This window comes from Oncorhynchus clarkii, chromosome 17 (genome assembly GCF_045791955.1).
Source record: "Oncorhynchus clarkii lewisi isolate Uvic-CL-2024 chromosome 17, UVic_Ocla_1.0, whole genome shotgun sequence".
NCBI classification, from domain to species: domain Eukaryota; kingdom Metazoa; phylum Chordata; class Actinopteri; order Salmoniformes; family Salmonidae; genus Oncorhynchus; species Oncorhynchus clarkii.
In genome coordinates this window covers 6,288,142-6,308,844 of record NC_092163.1, presented here as the reverse complement: position 1 = coordinate 6,308,844, position 20,703 = coordinate 6,288,142, and the positions used below count along the sequence as shown (strand labels likewise).

The following is a 20,703-nucleotide window of genomic DNA, read 5'->3' as shown; positions in this document are numbered from 1 at the left end:
CAGAGTAAGTGCTGTAGTTTAGTTTGAACAAATGAAATAGATCTGGTATCTGTTACCAGGACAACCAGCAGAGTTCTGTTAGTTTTGGGGTGGCAGGTAGCCTGGTGGTTGGAGTAGTCTGCTGGAGCGTTGGACCACTAACCGATCGAATCCCCGAGCTGACAAGGTAAAAATCTGCCGTTCTGCCCCTGAACAGGGCAGTTGACCCACTGTTCCTAGGCCGTCATTGTCAATAAGATTTTGTTCTTATCTGACTTGCCTGGTTAAATAAAGGTTAAATATAAAATAAATATAAAATAACAATAAAAATAGTTGACATGAAGAAAACTGGTATCTGTTACCAGGACAACTAGCAGAGTTCTGTTAGTTGACAGGAAGATAGACTGGTGGATATGGATGTTATGAATATCATAACACTGAAAAAGGATTCTGCCAATGAAAAGAGAGAAACCAATAGACCATATAAAACCTTGATGAAAGTTAGATTTAGAGAGAAACCATAAACTCCAGACACTTCTATGTGGTCTGTATTGCTTCATTAACATCTGATCTTCAGGACTTGTTAAAAAAGGCAAATATATATTTTAAACTCTCAAAAAGCCATGAAATATGAGTGAAAAGCTTTTCTTGTGAGTCAAAAACTGAAAAATTGGGCGTGCAAAATTATTCAGCCCCCTTAAGTTAATACTTTGTAGCGCCACACACCCAATTTTTCAGTTTTTGATTTGTTAAAAAAGTTTGAAATATCCAATAAATGTCGTTCCACTTCATGATTGTGTCCCACTTGTTGTTGATTCTTCACAAAAAAATACAGTTTTATATCTTTATGTTTGAAGCCTGAAATGTGGCAAAAGGTCGCAAAGTTCAAGAGGGCCGAATACTTTCGCAAGTCACTGTATATACTGATATATATACTGATATATATATATATATATATATATATATATATATATATATATATATATATATATATATATATAGATATATATATATATATATATAGACTATATATTACACCAACTCATTCCAGGTGTTTTTCTTTATTTTGACTATGTAGAATAATAGTGAAGTCATCAAAACTATGAAATAACACATAAGGAATCATTAAGTAACCAAAAAAGTGTTAAACAAATCAAAGTATATTTGAGATTCTTCAAAGTAACCACCCTTTGACTTGATGACAGATTTGCACACTCATGGCATTCTCTCAACCAGCTTCAAGATGTAGTCACCTGGAATGCATTTAAATTAACAGGTGTGCCTTGTTAAAAGTTTGTGGAATGTCTTTCCTTCATGTGTTTGAGGCAATCAGTTGTGTTGTGACAAGGGGGGGGGGGGGGGGGGGTATACAGAAGATGGTCCTATTTGGAAAAGATCTAGTCCATATTATGGCAAGAACAGCTCAAATAAGCAAAGAGAAACCACATTCCATCATTACTTGAAGACATGAAGGTCAGTTAATCCGGAAAATGTCAAGTTCTTTCAAGTGCAGTCGCACAAAACATCAAGCGCTATGATGAAACTAGCTCTCATTACTTTAAGGACCACCACAGGAAAGGAAGACCCAGAGTTACTTCTGCTGCAGAGAATAACTTCATTAGAGTTACCAGCCTCAGAAATTGCAGCCCAAATAAATGCTTCACAGAGTTAAATTAAGAGACGCATCTCAACATTGGATCCAAGATGGCGTAGCAGTAGGACGTATTGTCGTGTTGTGTCCCTTGTATATATCGTTTGTTTTTTTTTTTTTTTCTTCACATATCTTTAAAACTTTTTGCTGAACCTCAACTTCTTCTAAATACTCTCCTGCAACCCGCCTCACCCAACGTAGCTATTTTTCCTAAAGTATTTATATTTACTTCGGACCTTGGAACCCCTCAACTGAAGCTAGCCAACGAACTACCAGCTTCAGCAAAACATTGCTAGCGGTCTTCAGCTAACCGGTCATCAGCTAACCTTTAGCTCGGAAAGCTCTCGCCAGTTCGAACAACGCGACTCTAACCAGAGCATAACGGACCTATTTATTATTTTATTTTTCATCCCCGGATTCCCATCGCAAACGGAACATTTTGAGCTCCTGGGCTACAATATCCAGACCCACGACCGGTCCATCGATGTCACTGCATGAAGAGGAATAAACAGATACCCCCATCGCGACGTCCCCAAAGGCTAACTCTCTAGCCCTTGCTATCTCCTTGCTTGCAAATTCGGCCTGCTAACTGCTAGCTTGTTTAGCCCGGTCCGCTAACTGCTACCGTGTTTAGCACCGTCTACTAACTGTTAGCTTGTTAGCACAGGCCTGCTAACCGTCTGAATCGCCGCGTCCCAAACACTCACTGAACCCATATTTACTTTCTATCCCTTTTCGATTTTTAATTTGTTTATACCTTCCGGTAACCTGCCTCACCCAATGTGATACGGAACCGCTATTATCTTTACATTTTAGAACACACTCAAGAACCTCCAGAAGCTAACCAGCTAACTGGCTACAAGCTATTTGGTCATTGTTAGTTTTCTAACCTGGATAACACTCGCCAGTCCAGCTTCCCTGCCCCATCCACCGCTGCCCCTTGGACACTGATCACTTGGCTACATAGCTGATGCATGCTGGACTGTCCATTAATCACGGTAATCCATTCTGCTTGTTTATGTTTTATCTGTCGGCCCCAGCCGCACTTAGGCTCTGTGTGTAGTTAATCCGACCCTCTCTGCCTAATCAATCGCCATTCTACCTGCTGTTGTTGTGCTAGCTGATTAGCTGTTGTCTCACCTACTGTTTTAGCTAGCTCTCCCAATTCAACACCTGTGATTACTGTATGCCTCGCTGTATGTCTTTCTCAAATGTCAATATGCCTTGTATACTGTTGTGCAGGTTAGTTATCATTGTTTTAGTTTACAATGGAGCCCCTAGTTCCACTCTTTATACCCCTGTTACCTCCTTTGTCCCACCCCCCACACATGCGGTGACCTCACCCATTACAACCAGCATGTCCAGAGATACAACCTCTCTCATCATCACCCAGTGCCTGGGCTTACCTCCGCTGTACCCGCACCCCACCATACCCCTGTTTGCGCATTATGCCCTGAATATATTCTACCATGCCCAGAAACCTGCTCCTCTTATTCTCTGTCCCCAACGCCCTAGGCGACCAGTTTTGATAGCCTTCAGCCGCACCCTCATACTACTCCTTCTCTGTTCCGCGGGTGATGTGGAGGTAAACCCAGGCCCTGCATGTCCCCAGGCACCCTCATTTGTTGACTTCTGTGATCGAAAAAGCCTTGGTTTCATGCATGTCAACATCAGAAGCCTCCTCCCTAAGTTTGTCTTACTCACTGCTCTAGCACACTCTGCTAACCCTGATGTCCTTGCCGTGTCTGAATCCTGGCTCAGGAAGGCCACCAAAAATTCTGAGATTTCCATACCCAACTATAACATCTTCCGTCAAGATAGAACTGCCAAAGGAGGAGGAGTTGCAGTCTACTGCAGAGATAGCCTGCAAAGTAATGTCATACTTTCCAGGTCCATACCCAAACAGTTCGAACTACTAATTTTGAAAATTACTCTCTCCAGAAATAAGTCTCTCACTGTTGCCGCCTGCTACCGACCCCCCTCAGCTCCCAGCTGTGCCCTGGACACCATTTGTGAATTGATCGCCCCCCATCTAGCTTCAGAGTTTGTTCTGTTAGGTGACCTAAACTGGGATATGCTTAACACCCCGGCAGTCCTACAATCTAAGCTAGATGCCCTCAATCTCACTCAAATCATCAAGGAACCCACCAGGTACAACCCTAACTCTGTAAACAAGGGCACCCTCATTGACGTCATCCTGACCAACTGGCCCTCCAAATACACCTCCGCTGTCTTCAACCAGGATCTCAGCGATCACTGCCTCATTGCCTGTATCCGCTATGGAGCCGCAGTCAAACGACCACCCCTCATCACTGTCAAACGCTCCCTAAAACACTTCTGTGAGCAGGCCTTTCTAATCGACCTGGCCCGGGTATCCTGGAAGGACATTGACCTCATCCCGTCAGTTGAGGATGCCTGGTCTTTCTTTAAAAGTAACTTCCTCACCATTTTAGATAAGCATGCTCCGTTCAAAAAATGCAGAACTAAGAACAGATATAGCCCCTGGTTCACTCCAGACCTGACTGCCCTCGACCAGCACAAAAACATCCTGTGGCGGACTGCACTAACATCGAACAGTCCCCGCGATATGCAACTGTTCAGGGAAGTCAGGAACCAATACACACAGTCAGTCAGGAAAGCTAAAGCCAACTTCTTCAGGCAGAAGTTTGCATCCTGTAGCTCCAACTCCAAAAAGTTCTGGGACACTGTGAAGTCCATGGAGAACAAGAGCACCTCCTCCCAGCTGCCCACTGCACTGAGGCTAGGTAACACGGTCACCACCGATAAATCCATGATTATCGAAAACTTCAACAAGCATTTCTCAACGGCTGGCCATGCCTTCCGCCTGGCTACTCCAACCTCGTCCAACGGCTCCCCCCCCCCCCCCCCCCGCAGCTACTCGCCCAAGCCTCTCCAGGTTCTCCTTTACCCAAATCCAGATAGCAGATGTTCTGAAAGAGCTGCAAAACCTGGACCCGTACAAATCAGCTGGGCTTGACAATCTGGACCCTCTATTCCTGAAACTATCCGCCGCCATTGTCGCAACCCCTATTACCAGCCTGTTCAACCTCTCTTTCATATCGTCTGAGATCCCCAAGGATTGGAAAGCTGCCGCAGTCATCCCCCTCTTCAAAGGGGGCGACACCCTGGACCCAAACTGTTACAGACCAATATCCATCCTGCCCTGCCTATCTAAGGTCTTCGAAAGCCAAGTCAACAAACAGATCACTGACCATCTTGAATCCCGCCGTACCTTCTCCGCTGTGCAATCTGGTTTCCGAGCCGGTCACGGGTGTACCTCAGCCACGCTCAAGGTACTAAACGATATCATAACCGCCATCGATAAAAGACAGTACTGTGCAGCCGTCTTCATAGATCTTGCCAAGGCTTTCGACTCTGTCAATCACCGTATTCTTATCGGCAGACTCAGTAGCCTCGGTTTTTCGGATGACTGCCTTGCCTGGTTCACCAATTACTTTGCAGACAGAGTTCAGTGTGTCAAATCGGAGGGCATGCTGTCCGGTCCTCTGGCAGTCTCTATGGGGGTGCCACAGGGTTCAATTCTCGGGCCGACTCTTTTCTCTGTATATATCAATGATGTTTCTCATGCTGCGGGCGATTCCCTGATCCACCTCTACGCAGACGACACCATTCTATATACTTCCGGCCCGTCCTTGGACACTGTGCTATCTAACCTCCAAACGAGCTTCAATGCCATACAGCACTCCTTCCGTGGCCTCCAACTGCTCTTAAACGCTAGTAAAACCAAATGCATGCTTCTCAACCGTTCGCTGCCTGCACCCGCACGCCTGACCAGCATCACCACCCTGGATGGTTCCGACCTTGAATATGTGGACATCTATAAGTACCTAGGTGTCTGGCTAGACTCTAAACTCTCCTTCCAGACCCATATCAAACATCTCCAATCGAAAATCAAATCAAGAGTCGGCTTTCTATTCCGCAACAAAGCCTCCTTCACTCACGCCGCCAAACTTACCCTAGTAAAACTGACTATCCTACCGATCCTCGACTTCGGCGATGTCATCTACAAAATTGCTTCCAACACTCTACTCAGCAAACTGGATGCAGTTTATCACAGTGCCATCCGTTTTGTCACTAAAGCACCTTATACCACCCACCACTGCGACTTGTATGCTCTAGTCGGCTGGCCCTCGCTACATATTCGTCGCCAGACCCACTGGCTCCAGGTCATCTACAAGTCCATGCTAGGTAAAGCTCCGCCTTATCTCAGTTCACTGGTTACGATGGCAACACCCATCCGTAGCACGCGCTCCAGCAGGTGTATCTCACTGATCATCCCTAAAGCCAACACCTCATTTGGCCGCCTTTCGTTCCAGTTCTCTGCTGCCTGTGATTGGAACGAATTGCAAAAATCGCTGAAGTTGGAGACTTTTATCTCCCTCACCAACTTCAAACATCTGCTATCTGAGCAGCTAACCGATCGCTGCAGCTGTACATAGTCTATTGGTAAATAGCCCACCCATTTTCACCTACCTCATCCCCATACTGTTTTTATTTATTTATTTTTCTGCTCTTTTGCACACCAATATCTCTATCTCTACCTTTACATAACCATCTGATCATTTATCACTCCAGTGTTAATCTGCATAATTGTAATTATTTGCCTACCTTCTCATGCCTTTTGCACACAATGTATATATAGACTCCCCTTTTTTCTACTGTGTTATTGACTTGTTAATTGTTTACACCATGTGTAACTCTGGGTTGTCTGTTCACACTGCTATGCCTTATCTTGGCCAGGTCGCAGTTGTAAATGAGAACTTGTTCTCAACTAGCCTACCTGGTTAAATAAAGGTGTTCTCAACTAGCCTACCTGGTTAAATAAAGGTGTTCTCAACTAGCCTACCTGGTTAAATAAAGGTGTTCTCAACTAGCCTACCTGGTTAAATAAAGGTGTTCTCAACTAGCCTACCTGGTTAAATAAAGGTGTTCTCAACTGGCCTACCTGGTTAAATAAAGGTATTCTCAACTAGCCTACCTGGTTAAATAAAGGTGTTCTCAACTAGCCTACCTGGTTAAATAAAGGTGTTCTCAACTAGCCTACCTGGTTAAATAAAGGTGTTCTCAACTAGCCTACCTGGTTAAATAAAGGTGTTCTCAACTGGCCTACCTGGTTAAATAAAGGTATTCTCAACTAGCCTACCTGGTTAAATAAAGGTGTTCTCAACTAGCCTACCTGGTTAAATAAAGGTGTTCTCAACTAGCCTACCTGGTTAAATAAAGGTGTTCTCAACTAGCCTACCTGGTTAAATAAAGGTGTTCTCAACTAGCCTACCTGGTTAAATAAAGGTGTTCTCAACTAGCCTACCTGGTTAAATAAAGGTGAAATAAAAAAAATAAATAAAAAAAAACATCAACTGTTCAGAGGAGACTGCATGAATCAGTCCTTCACGGTTGAATTGCTGCAAAGAAACCACAGCTAAAGGACACCAATAAGAAGCGACTTGCTTGGGCCAAGAAACACGAACAATGGACATTAGACCGGTGGATATCAGTCCTTTTGGTCTGATCAGTCCAAATTTGCAATCTTTGGTTTCAAACGCGGAGTAGGTGAATGGATGATCTCCGTATGTGTGATGGTGTGCGGGTGCTTCGCTGTTGACTCTGTCAGTGATTGATTTAGAAGTCACACTTAACCAGGTTGGCTACCACAGGATTCTGCAGCGATACGCCATCCCATCTGGTTTGGGCTTAGTGGGGCTTTAATTTGTTTTTCAACAGGACTATGACACAAAACACCTCCAGGCTGTGTAAGGTATATTTGACCAAGAAGGAGAGTGATGGAGTGCTTCATCAGATAACCTGGCCTCCACAATCCCCCGACCTCAACCAAATTGAGATGGTTTGGGATAGAGTCGGACCGCAGAGTGAAGGAAAAGTAGCCAACATGTTCTCAGCATATGTGTGAACTCCTTCAAGACTGGTTGGAAAAGCATTCCATGTGAAGCTGGTTGAGAGAATGCCAAACGTGTGCAAAGCTGTCAAGGCGAAGGGGGGGCTACTTTTGAAGAATCTAATATATATTTTGATTTGTTAAACACTTTCGGTTACTACCTGATTCCTTATGTTTATTCATAGTTTTGATGTCTTTACTGTTATTCTACAATGTAAAAATTTGTAAAAGTAAAGAAAAACCCCATGAATGAGTAGGTGACTCCAACATTTTGACTGGTAGTGTACATAAAATTCCATGGCAACAGCTCCAGTGGACATTCCTGCAGTCAGCATACCAATTGCCGGCTCCCTCTGAGACATCTGGCATTTCTGTGTGACAAAACTGCACATTTTCGAGTGGCCTTTTATTGTCCCCAGCACAAGGTGCACTTGTGTAATGATAATGCTGTTTAATCAGCTTCTTGATATGCCACACCTGTCAGGTGGATGGATTATCTTGGCAGAGAATACATGTTCAGTAACAGGGATGTCAAATTTGTGTACAATTTTGAGAGAAATAAGTTTTTTGTACGTATGGAACATTTCAGGGATCTTTTATTTCAGCTCATGAAGCCACAACACTTTACATGTTGTGTTTATATTTTTGTTCAGTGTAGTTTCTATCAGTTTTAGAAACATATGATGATGTCATAGTGAATTCATGTGAATGAACAAGCCCTTTCAGACTTTATAATATGGCTGTATATAAACTTACTATATATAGTTACTATCAGTTTTAGGAACATCTACCCAAAATATTTCACCTTCTTATTTTTCACTTTACCCAAAATATGACATCAGCGCTAGTCAAAATGTTGAAAATCTGAACGTTTAAATAAGAAATTGGTCCTTTTAAACAGCATGTGTCGAACCCTTTCAACAACAGGGAGATGTTACTGATGTGCTTTGTGTCAAAGCACGTGCTTTTGCCTCCAATGTAAAAACAAAAACCCGCACAAAATGACTTCTTTAGTTATTTTATGTTTAAGGAAGTGTGTAGGTCACATTCTGTATCATACAGCTATGAAAGTTATATATTTAGAACCACCTGCTGATTGGAATCTAGCAATGTCTGTGTCTTCAGTGTCCTAGAACTGTTTAGTTAACTAAAGGTTGAATATTTAGAACCACCTGCTCGGTTGGAATCCAGTGACGTCTGTGTCATAGAACTGTTTTGTGTTCTGATTTGTAAAACATGTCTTCAGTGTCCTGGAACTGTTTCGTTTTTTGTGATCTGACTTTTATAAAATATTATTAGTAATTACCAGGAAGCTAAGTCACACCAAGATTGTTCAAATTGGCCTCAGATTATTGAGGGATCTGATTAGGATTTTACCCTCGTAGCAAGGCCGTTTTGTCATGTGGAGGTTTTGTTCAGGTCTCTATTTAAGTGAACACTCTGTCTTTGGCAGGAGAAAGACCAGACTCAGAGGAACCAGAGCCAGTGAAGTCCAAACCAGCAAGACAACACCTCTGCTCCCAGTGTGGAAAGAGTTTTAACCAGAAAGAGCACCTGAAAAAACATGAGAGAATACACACAGGGGAGAAGCCTTACCACTGCTCCCAGTGTGGAAAGAGTTTTACCCAGAAAAGCAACCTGAAAAAACATGAGAGCATACACACAGGGGAGAAGCCTTTCAAATGCTCCCAGTGTGGAAAGAGTTCTGCTCACTTATGTAAACTGAAAACACATCAGAGAATACACACGGGGGAGAAGCCTTACCACTGTTCCCAGTGTGGAAAGAGTTTTGCCCACTTATGTAACCTGAAATCGCATGAGAGATTACACACAGGTGAGAAGCCTTACCCCTGCTCCCAGTGTGGAAAGCGTTTTACCCACTCATGTAACCTGAAAACACATGAGATATTACACACAGGGGAGAAGCCGTACCCCTGCTCCCAGTGTGGAAAGAGTTTTGCCCACTTATGTAAACTGAAAATACATCAAAGAATACACACAGGCGAGAAGCCTTACCACTGCTCCCAGTGTGGAAGGAGTTTTACCCACTTATGTAACCTGAAAAGACATGAAAGATTACACACAGTCTGAACAGTAGAACAGTAGAACATAGGATAGATGTAGGCTGAACATTTTTAGAGTAAAAAGTCTTTGGTCCTAGGGGGAAGATCAGCTTTAATATTGAACTTAGATTGTAGCTTCCATCAATGTAATTGTCTACTTCATTTCTAATCCCCCATATATGTTTTTGTGTATATATATATATATATATATATATATATATATATAACATGTGTGTGTATGTAAATACTGAACAAAAATATGAACACAAAATGTAACAATTTCAAACATTTTTACTGAGTTAAAGTTCATATTAAGGAAATCAGTCAATCTAAATAAATTCATTAGAGGCCGAATCTATGTTTTTCACATGACTGGGAATACAGATATGCATCTGTATGGTCACAGATACCTTGAAGAAATGGTAGGGGCACGATCAGAAAACCAGTCAGTATCTGATGTGACCACCATTTGCCTATAGTTGATTGTGGCCTGTGGAATGTTGTCCCACTCCTGGGTAAAATGATCTGTTTAAGTCATTAGTAAATTGTTGCGTGTTCTATATCCTGTCAATCATTTATTCCTTCATAAACAGACAACATGTGTACGTAAACACGTGTGCAAGGGCCCCTCTAGGTTCACAACCTCTTGACCATTATGGTGGAATTATTGTAATCAACATTTCTTCAAAACAAGTCAACTTTATTATTTAAATTACTGCAGTAATGGAGCTGGAGGTGATCACTGAGAAGTCAGCGATCTGGTTTGAGCCACAGCGTTTTATATCACCCCTGGAGGTGATCACTGAGAAGTCAGCGATCTGGTTTGAGCCACAGCGTTTTATATCACCCCTGGAGGTGATCACTGAGAAGTCAGCGATCTGGTTTGAGCCACAGCGTTTTATAGCGAAGTCCATCCTCCTTCAGTCTACATGACAAACACCAGATGTATGGAATGGGTCACAAGGTTAAGACTAGTATGAAAGATACTTAGAATTCACAGCAGACAGTATCTGTTGTAACAACTGCCCCCCCAACTGCCATCTCCCCCTGGTACCCCAGTATAGAAACATTAACTCATGCTCTGGAATGCGGTATCACCCAAAGACATCGTAGATCTCCTAGAGGTCCATCCGCAGTAGAACACACACAGATGAGCGTTCTAACAACCCCTCTGTTCTGTTGCATAAAATCAACCATTCGATGCAATAACAGCATTATAACATAATCTAGTAATTTCCACCGTACCATTACATCTGGACAGCTGAGAACGTATCTGTTTAGGTCTGTTTAGGTCTTCGGTAAAGGGGACATCTTAAAGATTACAAATGACCCTTTCAAAGACTGAGACACTCTTTATTTCAAACATATTTTACTTCAAACACATTTCTTTAATAAGCTCAACAAGGTTACGACACGACACATCAATGACCAGGACATTACTTGTGTTTTACTACAAAGAAACAGCTGCACTATAAAGTCACAATCACACATTAAATATGGTGAGAACATCCGGAGATGATGTCATTAACAGGCCAACGAGAGGACAACCGAAGGACATAGAAATCACTTTCAGACAGCAACGTCGACCATATTCTCTTCCACAAACAAAACCCCCACTTGGACAAAAAACTGGTTGACTCAACGTTGTTTCCACATCATTTCAACCCAAACAATCTATGTGATGACTTTCACAAAAAGTCATCAATTTAAGGGTATTTCTGTCTTTGTGTGTGTGTCTTTGTGTGTATGTCTTTGTGTGTGTGCATGAGTTGGGTGTTGCTCATTCCACTCAGAGATTAACTTAAATTGTGTAGATCAGTGATAATACTGACAGCTAGGTACAGCCAGGTACAGCTAGGTACAGCCAGGTACAGTTAGGTACAGCCAGGTACAGCCAGGTACAGCTAGGTACAGCCAGGTACAGTTAGGTACAGCCAGGTACAGCCAGGTACAGCTAGGTACAGCCAGGTACAGCTAGGTACTGTTAGGTACAGCTAGGTACAGCTAGGTACAGCCAGGTACAGACAGGTACAGCTAGGTACAGCCAGGTACAGCCAGGTACAGCTAGGTACAGCCAGGTACAGCTAGGTACAGCTAGGTACAGCCAGGTACAGCTAGGTACAGCCAGGTACAGCTAGGTACAACCAGGTACAGCTAGGTACAGCCAGGTACAGCCAGGTACAGCTAGGTACAGCCAGGTACAGCTAGGTACAGCCAGGTACAGCCAGGTACAGCCAGGTACAGCTAGGTACAGCCAGGTACAGCCAGGTACAGCTAGGTACAGCCAGGTACAGACAGGTACAGCTAGGTACAGCCAGGTACAGCCAGGTACAGCCAGGTACAGCTAGGTACAGCCAGGTACAGCCAGGTACAGCTAGGTACAGACAGGTACAGCTAGGTACAGCCAGGTACAGCCAGGTACAGCCAGGTACAGCTAGGTACAGCTAGGTACAGACAGGTACAGCTAGGTACAGCCAGGTACAGCCAGGTACAGCCAGGTACAGCCAGGTACAGCTAGGTACAGACAGGTACAGCTAGGTACAGCCAGGTACAGCCAGGTACAGCTAGGTACAGCCAGGTACAGACAGGTACAGCCAGGTACATCTAGGTACAGCCAGGTACAGCCAGGTACAGCCAGGTACAGCTAGGTACAGCTAGGTACAGCCAGGTACAGCTAGGTACAGCCAGGTACAGACAGGTACAGCCAGGTACAGCTAGGTACAGCTAGGTACAGCTAGGTACAGCCAGGTACAGCCAGGTACAGCTAGGTACAGCCAGGTACAGCTAGGTACAGCCAGGTACAGCCAGGTACAGACAGGTACAGCCAGGTACAGCCAGGTACAGCTAGGTACAGCTAGGTACAGCTAGGTACAGCCAGGTACAGCCAGGTACAGCTAGGTACAGCCAGGTACAGCCAGGTACAGCCAGGTACAGCTAGGTACAGACAGGTACAGCTAGGTACAGCCGGGTACAGCTAGGTACAGACAGGTACAGCCAGGTACAGCTAGGTACAGCTAGGTACAGACAGGTACAGCCAGGTACAGCTAGGTACAGCCAGGTACAGCTAGGTACAGCTAGGTACAGACAGGTACAGCCAGGTACAGCTAGGTACAGCCAGGTACAGCTAGGTACAGACAGGTACAGCCAGGTACAGACAGGTACAGCCAAGACCCCATTTTTGATTGGCAGTTTTTCTAATTTAATTTTAGGTTGCTTGTTGTACCAAATAAATAGTGACATTGCTCTGTTTTAAAGAACTTCTCAGTGATATGATGGGAGATCATCTGCAAGGGACATAACAGCTGGGGGGAGTACATTCATTTTAATTACCGCAATACATCTAACCAATAAAGTCTCAACGATGATCACCCAATCAGATCCTTCATCTAGTGACTACATCTCTTTCTACTGAATAGACTGTTAGTCAGATCCTCCATCTAGTGACTACATCTCTTTCTACTGAATAGACTGTTAATCAGATTCTCCATCTAGTGACTACAGTGCCTTGCGAAAGTATTCGGCCCCCTTGAACTTTGCGACCTTTTGCCACATTTCAGGCTTCAAATATAAAGATATAAAACTGTATTTGATTTGTTAAAAAAGTTTGAAATATCCAATAAATGTCGTTCCACTTCATGATTGTGTCCCACTTGTTGTTGATTCTTCACAAAAAAATACAGTTTTATATCTTTATGTTTGAAGCCTGAAATGTGGCAAAAGGTCGCAAAGTTCAAGGGGGCCGAATACTTTCGCAAGGCACTGTACATCTCTTTCTACTGAATAGACTGTTAATCAGATCCTCCATCTAGTGACTTCTCTTTCTAGTGAATAGACTGTTAATCAGATCCTCCATCTAGTGACTACATCTCTTTCTACTGAATAGACTGTTAATCAGATCCTCCATCTAGTGACTTCTCTTTCTACTGAATAGACTGTTAATCAGATCCTCCTCCATCTAGTGACTTCTCTTTCTACTGAATAGACTGTTAATCAGATCCTCCATCTAGTGACTACATCTCTTTCTACTGAATAGACTGTTAATCAGATCCTCCATCTAGTGACTACATCTCTTTCTACTGAATAGACTGTTAATCAGATCCTCCATCTAGTGACTACATCTCTTTCTACTGAATAGACTGTTAATCAGATCCTCCTCCATCTAGTGACTACATCTCTTTCTACTGAATAGACTGTTAATCAGATCCTCCTCCATCTAGTGACTACATCTCTTTCTACTGAATAGACTGTTAATCAGATCCTCCATCTAGTGACTCCATCTCTTTCTACTGAATAGACTGTTAATCAGAGCCTCCTCCATCTAGTGACTACATCTCTTTCTACTGAATATACTGTTAATCAGATCCTCCTCCATCTAGTGACTACATATCTTTCTACTGAATAGACTGTTAATCAGCTCCTCCTCCATCTAGTGACTACATATCTTTCTACTGAATAGACTGTTAATCAGATCCTCCATCTAGTGACTACATCTCTTTCTACTGAATAGACTGTTAATCAGATCCTCCATCTAGTGACTCCATCTCTTTCTACTGAATAGACTGTTAATCAGAGCCTCCTCCATCTAGTGACTACATCTCTTTCTACTGAATATACTGTTAATCAGATCCTCCTCCATCTAGTGACTACATATCTTTCTACTGAATAGACTGTTAATCAGATCCTCCATCTAGTGACTACATCTCTTTCTACTGAATAGACTGTTAATCAGATCCTCCTCCATCTAGTGACTACATCTCTTTCTACTGAATAGACTGTTAATCAGATCCTCCATCTAGTGACTCCATCTCTTTCTACTGAATAGACTGTTAATCAGATCCTCCTCCATCTAGTGACTACATCTCTTTCTACTGAATAGACTGTTAATCAGATCCTTCATCTAGTGACTACATATCTTTCTACTGAATAGACTGTTAATCAGATCCTCCATCTAGTGACTACATCTCTTTCTACTGAATAGACTGTTAATCAGATCCTCCTCCATCTAGTGACTACATATCTTTCTACTGAATAGACTGTTAATCAGATCCTCCATCTAGTGACTACATCTCTTTCTACTGAATAGACTGTTAATCAGATCCTCCTCCATCTAGTGACTACATCTCTTTCTACTGAATAGACTGTTAAACAGATCCTCCTCCATCTAGTGACTACTTCTCTGCATGATTTATGTAAGATGACGTCCAACAGTTCCCTATAGACACCCTTAATATAGACACCCTTAATATAGACAACATTAATATAGACACCCTTAATATAGACACCCTTAATATAGACAACATTAATATAGACACCCTTAATATAGACAACATTAATATAGACAACATTAATATAGACAACATTAATATAAACACCCTCAATATAGACACCCTCAATATAGACAACATTAATATAGACACCCTTAATATAGACAACATTAATATAGACACTCTTAATATAGACACCCTCAATATAGACACCCTCAATATAGACACCCTTAATATAGACACCCTTAATATAGACACCCTTAATATAGACAACATTAATATAGACACCCTTAATATAGACACACTTAATATAGACACCCTTAATATAGACAACATTAATATAGACACCCTTAATATAGACAACATTAATATAGACACCCTTAATATAGACAACATTAATATAGACACCCTTAATATAGACACCCTTAATATAGACACCCTTAATATAGACAACATTAATGTAGACACCCTTAATATAGACAACATTAATATAGACACCCTTAATATAGACACACTTAATATAGACAACATTAATATAGACAACATTAATATAGACAACATTAATATAAACACCCTCAATATAGACACCCTCAATATAGACAACATTAATATAGACACCCTTAATATAGACAACATTAATATAGACACCCTTAATATAGACACCCTCAATATAGACACCCTCAATATAGACACCCTCAATATAGACACCCTCAATATAGACAACATTAATATAGACACCCTTAATATAGACACCCTTAATATAGACACCCTTAATATAGACAACATTAATATAGACACCCTTAATATAGACACCCTTAATATAGACACACTTAATATAGACACCCTTAATATAGACAACATTAATATAGACACCCTTAATATAGACAACATTAATATGTGTGTAACTCTTGTCCAGGGCTGAACTCTGACCCTTTGTGGTCAACAACAAACAGCTCCAATGTTGAGTAAAGTATTTTGACTATTTCAACTGGAATAAATGCTGCACTTGGTAACAATGACCAACACAATTGCAGTTAAAATAGAATAGTATAGCCTACCATGACTATATCCATGTGTTGCCGCTATCATGTATCCTATCATGACTATATCCATGTGTTGCCACTATCATGTATCCTACCATGACTATATCCAACCCAACTCCATGTGTTGTCACTATCATGCATCCTACCATGACTATATCCAACCCAACTCCATGTGTTGTCACTATCATGTATCCTACCATGACTATATCCAACCCACCTCCATGTGTTGCCACTATCATGCATCCTACCATGACTATATCCACCCAACTCCATATGTTGCCACTATCATGTATCTTACCATGACTATATCCAACCCAACTCCATGTGTTGTCACTATCATGTATCCTACCATGACTATATCCAACCCAGCTCCATGTGTTGTCTCTATCATGTATCCTACCATGACTTTATCCAACCCAGCTCCATGTGTTGTCTCTATCATGTATCCTACCATGACTATTTCCAACCCAGCTCCATGTGTTGCCACTATATCCAACCCAACTCCATGTGTTGCCTCTATCATGTATCCTTCCATGACTATATCCAACCCAACTCCATGTGTTGCCACTATCATGTATCCTACCATGACTATTTCCAACCCAGCTCCATGTGTTGCCACTATATCCAACCCAACTCCATGTGTTGCCTCTATCATGTATCCTACCATGACTATTTCCAACCCAGCTCCATGTGTTGCCACTATATCCAACCCAACTCCATGTGTTGCCTCTATCATGTATCCTACCATGACTATATCCAACCCAACTCCATGTGTTGTCACTATCATGCATCCTACCATGACTATATCCAACCCAACTCCATGTGTTGTCACTATCATGTATCCTACCATGACTATATCCAACCCAGCTCCATGTGTTGCCACTATATCCAACCCAACTCCATGTGTTGCCTCTATCATGTATCCTACCATGACTATATCCAACCCAACTCCATGTGTTGTCACTATCATGCATCCTACCATGACTATATCCAACCCAACTCCATGTGTTGTCACTATCATGTATCCTACCATGACTATTTCCAACCCAGCTCCATGTGTTGCCACTATATCCAACCCAACTCCATGTGTTGCCTCTATCATGTATCCTACCATGACTATATCCAACCCAACTCCATGTGTTGCCACTATCATGTATCCTACCATGACTATATCCAACCCAACTCCATGTGTTGTCACTATCATGTATCCTACCATGACTATATCCAACCCACCTCCATGTGTTGCCACTATCATGCATCCTACCATGACTATATCCACCCAACTCCATATGTTGCCACTATCATGTATCTTACCATGACTATATCCAACCCAACTCCATGTGTTGTCACTATCATGTATCCTACCATGACTATATCCAACCCAGCTCCATGTGTTGTCTCTATCATGTATCCTACCATGACTTTATCCAACCCAGCTCCATGTGTTGTCTCTATCATGTATCCTACCATGACTATTTCCAACCCAGCTCCATGTGTTGCCACTATATCCAACCCAACTCCATGTGTTGCCTCTATCATGTATCCTACCATGACTATATCCAACCCAACTCCATGTGTTGCCACTATCATGTATCCTACCATGACTATTTCCAACCCAGCTCCATGTGTTGCCACTATATCCAACCCAACTCCATGTGTTGCCTCTATCATGTATCCTACCATGACTATTTCCAACCCAGCTCCATGTGTTGCCACTATATCCAACCCAACTCCATGTGTTGCCTCTATCATGTATCCTACCATGACTATATCCAACCCAACTCCATGTGTTGTCACTATCATGCATCCTACCATGACTATATCCAACCCAACTCCATGTGTTGTCACTATCATGTATCCTACCATGACTATTTCCAACCCAGCTCCATGTGTTGCCACTATATCCAACCCAACTCCATGTGTTGCCTCTATCATGTATCCTACCATGACTATATCCAACCCAACTCCATGTGTTGCCACTATCATGTATCCTACCATGACTATTTCCAACCCAGCTCCATGTGTTGCCACTATATCCAACCCACCTCCATGTGTTGCCTCTATCATGTATCCTACCATGACTATATCCAACCCATCTCCATGTGTTGCCACTATCATGTATCTTACCATGACTATATCCAACCCAACTCCATGTGTTGTCACTATCATGTATCCTACCATGACTATATCAACCACTACTCCATGTGTTGTCACTATCATGTATCCTACCATGACTATATCAACCACTACTCCATGTGTTGTCACTATCATGTATCCTACCATGACTATATCAACCACTACTCCATGTGTTGTCACTATCATGTATCCTACCATGACTATATCAACCACTACTCCATGTGTTGTCACTATCATGTATCCTACCATGACTATATCCAACCCAACTCCATGTGTTGCCACTATATCCAACCCTACTCCATGTGTTGTCACTATCATGTATCCTACCATGACTATATCCAACTCTAAGTCCACAACAATACTGGAACCACATCAGGAGACCCTTTTTGAAGTCTGAGGAAAATCTGAACATTGTATTTTGGGATGTAGAAACCGTTTAATTCAAGTGGCACCAGCAAGAGCCTTGCTTGGTTAGTGGTGTCTCTGTAGCAACAGCAAGAGCCTTGCTTGATTAGTGGTGTCTCTGTAGCACACAAGAGCCTTGCTTGGTTAGTGGTGTCTCTGTAGCACCACCATAGCCTTGCTTGGTTAGTGGTGTCTCTGTAGCACCAGCAAGAGCCTTGCTTGGTTAGTGGTGTCTCTGTAGCACCAGCAAGAGCCTTGCTTGGTTAGTGGTGTCTCTGTAGCACCAGCAAGAGCCTTGCTTGGTTAGTGGTGTCTCTGTAGCACCACCATAGCCTTGCTTGGTTAGTGGTGTCTCTGTAGCACACAAGAGCCTTGCTTGGTCAGTGGTGTCTCTGTAGCACACATGTGATTGAAGAGTTTTCTGTACAAATCACAACTGGATTAATGCTATCATTCTGCCAGGTTTTGGGGAATCTTTTCCATCAACCAGAAGATGGTTGTCATTTGCATCATAGCTAATAGCTACACATAGTGGATCATTAGCATCATCGCTAATAGCTACACATAGTGGATCATTAGCAACATCGCTAACAGCTACACATAGTGGATCATTTGCATCATCGCTAATAGCTACACATAGTGGATCATTAGCATCATCGCTAACAGCTACACATAGTGGATCATTTGCATCATCGCTAATAGCTACACATAGTGGATCATTAGCATCATCGCTAATAGCTACACATAGTGGATCATTAGCATCATCGCTAATAGCTACACATAGTGGATCATTAGCATCATCGCTAACAGCTACACATAGTGGATCATTAGCATCATCGCTAATAGCTACACATAGTGGATCATTAGCATCATCGCTAACAGCTACACTAGTGGATCATTAGCATCATCGCTAACAGCTACACATAGTGGATCATTAGCATCATCGCTAATAGCTACACATAGTGGATCATTAGCATCATAGCTAATAGCTACACATAGTGGATCATTAGCATCATCGCTAATAGCTACACATAGTGGATCATTAGCATCATTACTAATAACTACACTAGTGGATCATTAGCATCATCGCTAACAGCTACACATAGTGGATCATTAGCATCATCGCTAATAGCTACACATAGTGGATCATTAGCATCATAGCTAATAGCTACACATAGTGGATCATTACCATCATCGCTAATAGCTACACATAGTGGATCATTAGCATCATCGCTAACAGCTACACATAGTGGATCATTAGCATCATCGCTAACAGCTACACATAGTGGATCATTAGCATCATCGCTAACAGCTACACATAGTGGTAGATAAATGCACTCAGACAGGGGTATTTCCTGGCTGTTTCCTCTTCAGAAAGTTAAATAAAATACAAATCACTGAGGTGAATTTAACAAGGACTTGCAGGCAGTGGGTTAAGAATAACTATGACCAAAAAAGAATACAAATTATACCATCACCCAAAAGGGCACTTCAGAGACTGTAAGAGCAAAGGGGCATGTGCTCTACACAGGTAGAGCCCTGTCTGTCCACGTCCTATCTGTCCTTAAACAAAGTGGGCACTGCTTCATGTGGCAACAGCAACACTCACCTCAATAGCCCATATGCCACTGGGTGAGAGAAGTGTTCATTGTATTTGAGCAGCATTATGTGAGGTGTTATTATGTGTTGTTAGTGATGAGCCTTGGTCCATTTAGCTCTGAATATGCCACCCTCTTCAACCTGTCACCTAATCCTACCTAATGGGCAGGTCAATCCTGGAGGAAAGTATTGGCTGTAAGAAGTAAGAGAAAACATAACATCTGTTTGTTTTTTTTATTACTTCTTATGACATTGTTTGCCAGAATAAACATAGTAATGGAGATTCCAGTCTGCGTTACCCACTCCAGTCAGCAGATGGCGAAGTTAGTTTTTCAGGTGATGCTGCTTGCGTGACGTATAATGTGGACGGAGTAGTGGACGGATATGAAGCCTCTTCAACAGCGACAAAAGGCTATTGATTTAACTAACGCGGTGATGTGCTAGCAAACGAAACAGAATCATTGAAGCGTTTTAGACCAATTTTGTGTATATTACTCTTCGTGTTTTGAACATAATTCTGTTTACCTATCTACTAGCTCATTTCAACGTAATTTGCGAAATTAGCAACATTGATACAGCATTAGGCTAATCTCCCGGAGCATAAACTCATTAAGCAAGACGGAGAAAG

General features: G+C 42.2%; 2 protein-coding genes across 3 annotated transcripts in view; one reads left to right on the top strand and one right to left on the bottom strand.

The window, feature by feature from the left end:
- LOC139370061 (zinc finger protein 665-like) overlaps window positions 1–20,703 on the bottom strand; it is a 166,186-nt gene that overhangs the window by 31,759 nt on the left and 113,724 nt on the right. The gene's annotated exons all lie outside the window — the stretch shown is intronic.
- LOC139370149 (zinc finger protein 79-like) lies at window positions 1,779–9,975 on the top strand. Of its 2 annotated transcripts, none has more exons than XM_071109477.1 (2): window positions 1,779–2,628; window positions 9,022–9,975. In XM_071109477.1, exons 1-2 carry the CDS (start codon window positions 2,601–2,603, stop codon window positions 9,654–9,656), a joined length of 663 nt encoding a protein of 220 aa, XP_070965578.1. In that variant the 5' UTR covers window positions 1,779–2,600; the 3' UTR covers window positions 9,657–9,975. The 2 variants fall into 2 exon arrangements, with proteins under 2 accessions (XP_070965578.1, XP_070965577.1); XM_071109476.1 differs by having other exon boundaries at window positions 9,019–9,975.

What these genes read in the sequence shown, in the direction of transcription:
- LOC139370149 (XM_071109476.1), top strand. Translation starts at nt 2,601, where the DNA reads ATGCATGCTGGACTGTCCATTAATCACG. An exon ending in TGGACTGTCCATTAATCACG is followed by an intron (nt 2,629 to 9,018) that starts GTAATCCATTCT and finishes TGTCTTTGGCAG; the next exon opens with GAGAAAGACCAGACTCAGAG.